The following is an 11,569-nucleotide window of genomic DNA, read 5'->3' as shown; positions in this document are numbered from 1 at the left end:
CGCGATGACCTGAGTTGCCGTGCGGCTTTTACGTGGAAAATTCTATTTCATTACTTCCATAAAGTAATGGAGCGCAAAGGCTGATTTAATCTTCATATTAGCCTTCAAATCACGGAAAATAAATGCGAGGTGCGTTCACGGCACAGCGTTTCCGCCGGTCAATAAAGTCTGTCGATTCCTAGGTTATTCTGCTAATAGAATCTTATTAAGTGAACTGTTAATAACGCTGAATAGAAAACAAGGGAGGTCCAGCAACGGCTCATTATTTTTTTTAGAAGCACGCCCCCCTGTCTGCTCTGATTGGTTCAGACCGGGCTCATTAGCATGCGGTGGATTGACGTCACCGACGTCAGTGTCCGCACATGGTAATGCGAACCATTTTGGCTCCGCGCTGAAGCCAGTTCTTCTAGCCGCATCGAGCTCCAGCAGCGGGTCTACGGAGAAGAGCGAGAAGAAAAAGATCTCGGCTATTTCCATTGCGGATTTTCTTTTCCCGCTCCTCGGTGGCTCCGCACCAGGTGTGGTCAGGTGTTTCATTTCTCCCCCCCCCACCCCTCAGTGTTTGCTGATCTGCAAAGAAATCGACTTTTTTTTTTAAATTACATTTCTTCTGGGGGGGTTGTTCAAGAGACGTACTTTTTGAGCCATGGAGAAAATGTCCAGAGCTGTTCCCATCAACTCAACTTTCCTACCCCCGACCCACGGCGTGCTGAAATCCCTGCTGGAGAACCCGCTGAAGCTGCCCTTCCACCACGACGAAGGTACGAAGCGGCGTCCGTGTCAAGTTGCTCGCCTGGTCACTTGTCGCCGCGACGTGTCGCCGATTAAAAAAAAATTACTATCGTCACTCGACGCATAGAGTTGAATGATTCTGATGAGTTGACTGTCACGGCCAAGCAAGCCGTGAAATGTATTTTGCGTGGATATTTCGGAATCACGTTGCCAGTGTAGGATATGATCGTCTGCTGTTGCAACCTCTTTTCTTGTGTCATTGGACAACGACTGACAGCCTGGTCTATTTTAAAAATGACAAAAAAAAAAAAAAGCCAAACAATTGATCATTTTGCACTTTTTTTTACACATACGTTTTATGGAAAAACAGTTATTACGAAGTTGTCCTGTTAACTTGTTTCATGTATAATTTAACGAATATTGTATGATACTGTAATTATTTTGTTATTATTATCTTTATTATTATAATTTTTGTGAACGTACCCAATGTGACCCATAGAGGGCGTCGTGTGTTATTTTCATGCATTCCTGCCTAATTGGATGTTTTGGTTGTTTTGTTGAGTTTTTTTGGTCCCTTTTGTCTCCGCTTCTTGTTCAAATTATGTACAAGTTGTGTTTCACTTGAAGAATTTGTCACAGCTAATATTTAGCCATTTTTTGTAAACTACAAGTAAACAAAGTTGAGAACATCAGAAACAAAGTGATGCTTTTGTCGGGCTGTAGTCTAAGTAATAATTTTCTGTGGCTTTCACAGGCTTTGGGAAGGAGAAAGAGAAGGAGAAGAAGCTAGAAGAGGACAGCAGCGGGGTCAATGCTCCACAGTCAGCCTTCCTGGGGCCCACCCTGTGGGACAAGACACTGCCGTACGATGGGGACAACTTTCAGCTGGAGTATATGGACCTGGAGGAGTTCCTGTCAGAGAACGGCATCCCAGCCACTCCCCAGAGCGACCAAAGCCAGCCCCCGCAGCAGCCGCAGGCCCCGCCCGCACCGGCCACGCCCTCGGTGGTGGACCTGAGCAGCCGAGCCACCACCTCGGTGCACACAGCCCTGGTCCCCCAGAACTGCATGCAGAGCCCGGGCAGAGCAGGTACTTGCGCCCCAATGACACACGGAAGGTTCCCTCCGCAGGAAAGCGTGAGCGCTGTTTGTTCACCTGGTGCGCGCTCGCCGGGCGGCCTGTCACCGCCAGGTTCGTCGTCGTCACCTTGCAAGCTTTCCCACGTACCTGCAGGCGGCCTTGAATTCCTATTTATTTTTCCGCTCATGGATTCAGCCCGCACCGCGGCAGAATAAATCTGAGCGCGGCCAAGGTTCGCCCGACAACTTTCCTACCCTCAGTGTCCAAAGGTTAACGGCCCCCAAGTGGCAGATTGCATTTTACGGTAAAGCGATAGCAGCCTGGCGCTCGATAGACACGTTATCAGCCGGGTAATCTGCAGCAGCAAGTGTGAACCTCACTCCCGCAAATCGGGCTAATGCCGCTGCGTCCTTGAACCTCACGCTGTGCTGGCCCGGGGTGAGTGACCCTGCAATGGAGTGCAATTGAAGCCCCAGCCAATGTCTTGTGATGACGTGTGACAGTTCCGGTCGGACTGCTCTCGGGTGGGGCGTGAAAAGCAAAGCAGCAGGTTGAGCAGAATGCACCTCCCCACATGCATTTACCGAGAAAATATCAATCACTAAAACGAAGACACCCACAGGCAAGATTCCATCTGATGTCATGGGAGTGTTAACACGCATGGAAGCCCAACGTGACCGTAGTCGTGTGACAAATCTTTCTTTTGGATCACTTGGCATTGAAGCAGACAATAGAACATTATATTATTTATCAATAAAATAATTCCGTCGTCATACTGCCACACTCCGATTTACGGTGGTGATGGTGTTAAGCAATATGTCCACTAGGGGCACTCCAACGGCAATTATTTTTATGACAACAATCCAACATGGCCATGTGGAGATGGTTTTGGCAAAACAATAATAATTTATTTAAATTACGATGAATCAAAAAGCTTATTCTTTGACCTTTGGAACATTCGTTCTTTACTGAATTAAAAAAATGCAAGTAAAAATACGAGAAAATATATAGCGTGAAAATAAACCACAGATGTGCAAGGCCAATTAAAATACAACCGAAAATTTAAAACTAAAATGCCACAAAATTATAATTTTACCGTGGTTATGCTAACTTTGTAAATGATAGGAGCCAAATTTGTAATCAAAGTCAGCGGAGGAAACAATGCATTTTTTACAAACAAGGCCGAAGTGAAGGCAGATGGATTTTTAAAATTCTCTTCCAGTTTTCTTCTCCTTGACTGTGCTGGATCATATTGGCTGTGCTTCCCGTGTGGATTCCGATACGGAGAGAAAGCTCTCTACGGATATATGTATGCATATATGAGCGGTCCTTATTATGCCAGGCTGCTATGTGTAGGACAATTAACCGCCGTCACGTTATTCAATCGAAAGTTTGCAGGTGGTGGCGAGTATCGACACGTCACGTCTCGTCTCGTTTCTGACTGCTGAAGCCACCAGTCGTTAACACCGCTTGGGTTGTGAATTGTCACTCTTTCCATCCCGGACGCCTTGTTTCTGAGCTGAAAGCTGCTTTTAATGGGGCCCGTTTAAATCCCAAGTGTCTGTGTGTGTGTGTGTGTGTGTGTGTGTGTGTGTGTGTGTGCAGAGCTGTTTGGAGGGGATAGTTTTTATAGAAACAATATGGTTGTGCAGCAGTAAGAACTTGTGGTGTTTTTTTGCTAAGTAGCCTAGTAGGTAAGACACTCGTCTATGAATCAGAAGGCCACAAAGTCACAGGTTCAAACCCCACTTACTACCACGGTGTCCCTGAGCAGGACACCTGTCCCTGTAACTGCTGATAGTACGGCGTAAATGGCGTGAGGGACTTTTTGTTCGTTAGTTGTGTGGTTCCAGCTGCGTGTGGGGCGTGTGCTTTATTAAATGGGTGGTGCGGCGTGTGCACATTCGCTGTGCGTGTGCGTCTTTGCCTTGACGGCGCACATTGCGGCGCACGTGGGCGCGGGGCCGGGCCCTTCCCGCCACATGCGGGGCCATGTGACGGACACATGCAGGCGCCGTGTGCCGCTGTCACGGCATGAAGCTCCCCCCTCCCCCCCCTCCCTCCCTCTAAGCCCGGACCGGCCGAGCACAGGCTGTACTCGCAGGGACTCACATTGCTCAAGCCGTGCAGCCGTCACGTGCGCTGAGCGTGCGGCGTTTCCCTCTTACACACGGGCTTACACACGCGCCCTTGGGTGCCACCAGCGGTCGGGGGAGGAGTCTCTGGGGTCGCAAAGGTCGCCCTAAAGCCCACGGGCGTGCACCGGACAGAGGAACGAAGCCTCCAGAGGGCCACTTGTGCCACTTCACCGAATATACGGACTTGTGTGCCACGGAGAGGCCTGATAAACGACTGGGCTGGAGATGGAAATCCGTTCCTGGCCCTAAATCCGATTAGCCTGTTATCAGGCGCTCCGTTTCTGGCAGGCAGACACAAGAACGCCATAGAGCCAAATGCGCCACGAAATGGATGGATCAAAACGCTGGTGCAGAATGAATTTACGCGTCAGGGAGGATGCGGGAGAAGGAGTAGAAAAGCTGGTTATTAAGGTGAAGGTATTGACATTATGTGGCATTTCGGCGGCGCTCCCGTCCCTCGTTCTGGAAATGAGCAGAGCCGACCGAGAACAAAATGTCAGCTCAGACAGCCATCTCGGGCCCCACCGAGGCGGTGTCCGGCTTCCGCCCGCTCGCAGCAGAGGAGAATGGGGGGGCCCAGAGCTCACGAGGGGGAGAATAGGAAGAACAGGCATCCGGCACGGGCCGAGATGGGGGGGGGGTTCAGGAAGGGTGGGTTCATCGCTGGGTCAGAAGCTCCACCAGCATTACTCGGGCCACCCAAGAGTGGATCTATTTGCCCAACTGAACACAAAGGTCCAGCCTTGTGTGAGATTTGGCCGTTCTTCCCAACCACGGGGGACACGATTCCCAGGAAACGTGGCCAAGATGCTCTACAGATGCTCTACCATGTAGCTCATTACCAGGAGTGAAGAGGTCAGGAGCCTAACAAAGCAGGTCAAGGCTGTCACTCAGGTGTCACAGTTACTATTTACGTTTCCTCAGTGGTTCTTTAATTAGGCTACATGAGCCCTGCTCAGATGCTGCTGCAGTTGAAAATAGCCAACCAGTGGGTTGAGGACAATTCTTGTGTTAAAGAGTTAGAAACATGTATTTTGTAAAATTGTGATCACGTAACTGGTCTGGTTTGCTGATGTAGTTTGTAGTTGTCACACCTGTAATGTGGCTTGGGGTTGTGAGACTTAGTTGTCAAACTAACTCCATGTCACTGAAATCCTCTGCATTTTGCGACACACCAGTGAGGCACAGCCTGAACACACCTTTGTGTCAAGGATTTTGAATAGATTTTTGCATACCCTCTTATTAAAAAGTGAATAATTAGACTGGCCGGTCGTACTCGCCTATGAACCAGAAGACTCAGGTTCAAATCCCACTTACTACCATTGTGTCCCTGAGCAAGACACTTAACCCCGAGTTGCTCCAGGGGGGGACTGTCCCTGTAACTACTGATTGTAAGTCGCTCTGGATAAGGGCGTCTGGTAAATGCTGTAAATGTAAATGTAAATGTAGACTAACTCTTTAAGTTGCGAAGGTACAGTATTAAGTGTCATACAAGGAAGCACCACTAGGTGGAGTGTGCCGGACTGTGAACATGTAAGGTGAGCATGTATATTAGTATACATGGCCTTTGAAAAATATTATAAATGACTACATTAAATCAAAGGTCAAATGAAAATTAGGGGTCTAATTATAAAGTTTTCATTGTGTGAAGTTCCTAATTGATTGAGGAGAACGAGTGTTTTTTTCGGCACGGTGAAGCAGACACAAGCCGCGCTGAAGGTGTGCGGTGCTGGGCGCTCCCGCCGCGGCGTGATTGTGCTGTTGGAGATGCCAGCTGCCTCGCACGTTCGGTACTGTGGAGAACAGCGGTCTCTCACGCTGAGCCGGGTTCTCGCCCAAGCCGCTGGCAGGCGCGGCTACGCCGTCGCAACGCGTCTCTGTTGAAAATGGCCATGCTAAAGGCTCTCCTGTAACTAGTTCTGGCAGAAGCAGCCTTCTAAATGGCATGTGTGAACCAAGTATGATGGCGGCCTTGCGCAGAAGGTGGGCGAGGAGCCTTCCGTTTGCTGCTGTTGCTTTACGGAAGGTGAATTTTCTTTAGTTATAAGTGAAGTTCCGAGTTGTGGCGCTAGATGTGAACGTTCATATGAATGTTCATACAACTATTTGTTGTATCTTTTTTTCAGGGTTTATTGCCAGGCTATTTGTGTTCTTACAAGTAATTAAATGTAAGATTCAGTCCCACTTGGACCAAGTATCTAAACAGGTCTCCGGGGGGATCCCTGTCAGCTAGTCTGCAAACAGATTTGTTTATCTGAATAGCACACCACCTCCATTTTAATCCCACCCTGAAGGAAATGGTGTTAATTTGATGCAATAATCCTACAGTGAACGAGCGTAGGAAGGGCAATATTTCACTCATCTTTGTAGGGACTGCTATGTCACTGAAATTAATTAGTTATTACACAACTGCCTCAAGTCTTGCTGCTCTTGTCCAGACTTGCCTGTTTAGGAAACATCTAGCTGTTGGAACTGGGAGGGCTGGCATGAAGAATAGTTTGTGTCTCTCGCCACCTAGTGGTGAACAGTAGGCCTGCAGTTTAAAATTAAATGGCTAATCTTTAATGCTGCATTTAATATTCTATTTTTTATTGTAATGGCTAACCAGCAATCATTTAAAACAACGTAATATTATGTAAAAATACTTATTAAGTATTTCTTTCTACATCATTATATGTTTAGGTACATTGTACTACTTTTGTATACATCTTCTAAGTGCTTTTGATCTTTTGACATTGGTCCATGGACAACTTTCACTACATTTATGTTTATTAATGTGTAATGTATTAAAAAAATACTAATACAAACCATACAATACATTTTTGCTAAATAGTATAAATATTGTTATCAGTGCAAAATAATTTCTTGGTATATGGCTTGTTTAAATCTTTGATTATTAATTATAGTTATTTTGGACATTTAGTAGTTAATCCTGTTTTCTTACAATTCTATCATTTTAATAAAGATGTTAATAAAGATTTGCTAATGTCACATCAAACAGGAAAGGAATGCTTGCTAACTATCTATGCCTTGGAATGGACAAACTGTCCCCTAGAAGACAAACTATAATGATGCTTTTTATAATTAAAAGTAGCTCATAGAGAAGATGCACTCATGCACCCTACTTCATCAGTCTGAACCTCACAGATTTTCTTAATCAATAACGGTATTATAAGGCATTCGATAAGCCAACACTCTGCACAATAGACGCGTTTTTTAATGAGCGAAGCTGTGTGTCCAACTTGCAGAAATCTGCCGAGAGAAGTGAGAAGTGAAGCGGTAATGACCCCCTCCACCGCGCTCATTACAGCCTTCTTGCCGTGTCCATTCTTCCATTCTGAGGGGCTCTAATGGGGTCTTCTCCACCAGAGTACATGTCAGAGGCACATGCAAGAGTAAATATATATATATATCATTTGGAATTTAACAAGTTATGTTGTTCTGTCTTTCGTCTTGCTCTTAGGGTTGCCTTCAGCCCGTAACACACCCAGCCCAATCGACCCAGATTCCATCCAGGTCCCCGTTGGTTACGAGCCCGACCCAGCTGACCTGGCCCTGTCCAGCGTCCCCGGCCAGGAGATCTTCGATCCCCGCAAGCGTAAGTTCTCTGCGGAAGAGCTGAAGCCGCAGCCCATGATCAAGAAAGCACGGAAGGTCTTTATCCCAGAAGACATGAAGGTAAATGAAGTTGCTTGTTAAAGCCATTAATTTTATTTAAAAAATGAGCTTTTACATTATTGGTGTTATGTAAGCAGGTTAGAGAGTTTGTTGAACTAAAGGAGCCAAACCTCCCAAAAGAGTGAAGTAGAAATAGACGTATTGGCGCAGCACCAGTAGGAAACGTGGGTGTCCGGTGCAAAGGTTAGAACATCTCAAAAGTTCAACTCTTTCTTCTCAAGCAACCCAAAAGAAAATGTAATTTTAACTCATCGCCGTCATACTTCACATTCAGAGCTGTAAGGAATCGATCTTGAAACGGGAATATGGACAGTGACGTTTCGGAGGTGCGAGTCGTTGGCTCAGCGTAGCTGGCCTGTAACCCAGGTCAGGTGAAGTTATTTCCCTTGAAGTGGCAGAATTATAATAATTATTATTGTTAAATATTTATTTTGTTGGGTGAGCAATTCATTAATGGTATGGCTTAAATTTTATTTACTTTGCAAGAATTTGCAAGAAAAGCTGAAACAGGATATTTGAAGTGTATAAAAAACACAGATTCGAGTGAAAACATATGATGTGTAGTGATGATGAGAGAACGGGAACAAAGTACCCAGCCTAGAAGACCCAGGTTCAAATCCCACTTACTACCAATGTGTCCCTGAGCAAGACACTTAACCCTAAATTGCTCCAGGGGAGGACTGTCCCTGTAACTACTGATTGTAAGTCTCTCTGGATAAGGGCGTCTGATAAATGCTGTAAATGTAAATGTACCCGGACTGCATTAATAGGTAGAGGGGAGTTAGTGGCAAGGGCAGGCGAGTAGTGGCGCCCTCTAGTGACTATCCAATTTTTTGCAGATCATCATTGATTTTAGAATACAATCTAAACATGAATAATTTTTGTTTTATTACTGATGAAAAAAAGATTTAGAGTGAATATGTGTGTTTCTTTGAAACCCCCTCTTTGATTGATTAAAATAATTTTTTACAGGAGACAGCATTGCACTTGTGCACTGTGTGACTGTCTTTGTTTGCGACAGGATGACAGGTACTGGGCGCGGCGCCGAAAGAACAACGTTGCCGCCAAGAGGTCGCGGGACGCACGCCGGCTGAAGGAGAACCAGATCGCCATCCGGGCCGGCTTCCTGGAGAAGGAGAACGCGGCCCTCCGCCTGGAGGTGGCGGACTTGCGGAAGGAGCTCGGCCGCTGCAAGAACGTTCTAGCCAAATACGAGGCCCGCCACGGCCCCCTGTGAGCAGGCCTGACCCCTCAGCCCAGCACCCGTACTCCCCCCTCACTCACAAACCCGACCGACCCCAGCCTCGTTCCCCGGGAGTTTTTCCAAGGACTAAGTGCATCCCGTCTGAGAGGCTCCACCCCTCCTAGCCACCCAGAGTCTGCGTGTGTCCCCTCACGCCCATTAGATTCTGCAGAACAGGCCATTACTCTGCACTTCTTCATCCTCTCCTCAGTTATCTCGCCCGTATGTACATACCTGTATTACTTCGAGAGAGTTTGTAGGTTTGTGTTATTTTTTTTTTGGGGGGGGGGTTGTGTATTCCCACACCTACTCCGTTCTTGTCAGGAACGGAGATCCACGTGGCTTTCCTGTCCCTTTTTTTCAACCATTTTATACGCGAACTGTGTACGGGGCGCGGGCTCCGCAACTCGCCTCCATTTCCTGTGGTCCTTTTTACTACAAATTCACCTCTTCTGGTTACTTTCATTCTTCCCCTTTTGTGTTTTGGTTACGTGTGGAAATGTGCATCTCCCCGCGGTAGTTTGGAGTGTCGTTAGTTGCTCAGTGAGCTTCTGGGTGGGGGTCTTAGCTAAAGGTTTCCATTCTCCTTGTTTGTTGCGTGTCTTTGTGTTGCAGACGTCACCCTGCTTCGCGTGCTTACGTGTCCTTTGTACTTTCCCTGGTGAGAAATTAGCATTCGAACCTCGACATGACTGTACAGATTAACTATGAAAATACGAGAAGCACTTTTTCTTTTTCTTTCTGCTTTGTCACCACAACATCACAGAGCAATAATCCTGTCTCGAGAGTTCATCCTGAGATGATGCTCACTGTAAACCGGGCACGTCTCTGATTCCGAACTCACCTCGTCGTGCGGCGTGCTCATGGTGCGGAATCCAGCAACGCTGAGAACGGCTCCTTTTTATTGGAGGCCTGACTCCTCTTCCTCCTCCTCCTCCTTAGCACCTCACCCCAACTAACTCTGCACTATTGCGTGTCTCACAATCTGATCCGGTGCAATGTTTCTACTTCCTTCGTCTGGTTCTCTGCCTGATATTTATGTTGCTTTTTTTTCCCCTCCCAATGGACAAACCTTTAAAATATTCAACTGTTAATTAATATTCTTATTACATTGATGTTATTGTTATACTTATTATTATATGAATATTATTATTATTATTTGAATGAATATTTTCAGCATGATTTTCAGAACACCAACCTCAAGCTAATTGTAAAGCAGTTTTTAAGCTAACAGTTCTCGGTTTTTATTTTTTCCTTTATATTTTTATTTGTCTCATTTTCAGAGCATGATTTTAAGGCGAGTGGTTCTTTTGAAATCAGTATATACAGATCTGTGTAGTCTTTTATTGTGGCTGTTTTGCCTTCTTTGAAGATGGCTGTATGACTGTATTGAATGTAAAAGATGTTTTAAGGAACAGAAAAGAAGAAAAAAGAATTTTGTTGGATGGTGTTGTCTAAATACTGCGGTTACCCCAATTCATTTCTTTACTACAGACCAAAACGCGCAGCACAGAGAAATGAGAAATATATTGATTGTCAGAGATTTAATGTTTCTATATAAAGATATTAATACTCTATAACATGTTCTTTTTTTCTATAGTATTTTTCCTATATGACACTGGCTACATATTTTAAAGGCACAGCAAATCAAAGAGATTATAGGAAAGTGACACTTATAAAACACACATCAATATATATGTATAAGACTCAAAGTTTATGAGTTCCTGGGCATTATTACTCTTGTAGTCGGGCTGTATGGACGTGGCCTCTTGTTTTGCTTCGACTAACGAAAAAAAAAAAAAAGAGATTTGATTTGGTGTTTGATGTTTTTTTTTTTCGAGTGTTCGGGATCTCCGCTTCTGAGGTTGTCAGGTTTTAAACGCTTCCAGCGACTGGGATTTCGACTCGGATATCTTGTATGGTGAAAAGCGTTTTAAGTGAATGATGTTTTCACCCGCCAGAGCTCAAGGCCAAAGGAAAGGTTGTGGTGGAACAGCGGTTTTGTTCCGGTGCACAATCTTTTTAACCTTTTTTTTTTTTTTAAAGGTATACAGGTACAGGAAGTGAAGCAGGTGTTAATGGTGTGGCATGATGTGTGTGTGTGTGTGTGTGTGCGTACGCCTGCATAGATTGTAAAAGCAAAACGTCAAAACAGGATAAAGCCAATCTGATTTCTCACGAATCCCCATCTTACCTCCGGGCAGTTTAAATTTCACTACCTCACCCTAGATGCAAAGAAAAGACAATTATTATTATTAAGTCTAGTGCCTTGAATACTCAAAACTGTTTCCTCGCTAAACATTGTGAAGAAGTCTTACTATCACACCAGATTATGGTCTTTTATCGTCCATATGAATACGCAGAGATTTTTTTTTCTGGGGGGGGGCAGGGTGCTGGGTTTTTTTTGGACTTATGACCATTGTATTAATGGCAACACCAACAGACTGGTTCAGAGGGTTAAAAATTCAAAAACTGAGGTGTACGTTTATCTTACGTGTCCTGAAATAGATGCATAACACTTATTATTCAGTTCAGCCCTTCGCCTCTCCCTATTCTGTAATATATAGTGTCAAAATAAAGTATTTCCAGTTTCCTTTTCTTGCTTCTTGTGTTTTTTTCTGATGCTTAATTTCTATGAATTTCACCGTTCAGCCGACGTACGCCACCAGACGAGAAGTTTGGATGCACCTACTCTGT

The 11,569-nt window shown here is 45.2% G+C and overlaps 1 protein-coding gene across 2 annotated transcripts; it reads left to right on the top strand.

Annotated features, from left to right (window-relative positions):
- Window positions 1-363: 363 nt before the first annotated feature.
- Window positions 364-11,469, top strand: hlfa (HLF transcription factor, PAR bZIP family member a). Of its 2 annotated transcripts, XM_028987122.1 has the most exons (5): window positions 364-518; window positions 629-761; window positions 1,487-1,822; window positions 7,415-7,629; window positions 8,651-11,469. In XM_028987122.1, exons 2-5 carry the CDS (start codon window positions 647-649, stop codon window positions 8,864-8,866), a joined length of 882 nt encoding a protein of 293 aa, XP_028842955.1. In that variant the 5' UTR covers window positions 364-518; window positions 629-646; the 3' UTR covers window positions 8,867-11,469. The 2 variants fall into 2 exon arrangements, with proteins under 2 accessions (XP_028842955.1, XP_028842954.1); XM_028987121.1 differs by having other exon boundaries at window positions 372-761.
- The last annotated feature ends 100 nt before the right edge of the window (window positions 11,470-11,569 follow it).

This window comes from Denticeps clupeoides, chromosome 7 (assembly GCF_900700375.1).
Source record: "Denticeps clupeoides chromosome 7, fDenClu1.1, whole genome shotgun sequence".
Taxonomy (NCBI): domain Eukaryota; kingdom Metazoa; phylum Chordata; class Actinopteri; order Clupeiformes; family Denticipitidae; genus Denticeps; species Denticeps clupeoides.
Note: the sequence above shows the minus strand (reverse complement) of the source record. Positions and strands in the feature narration are given on the sequence as shown.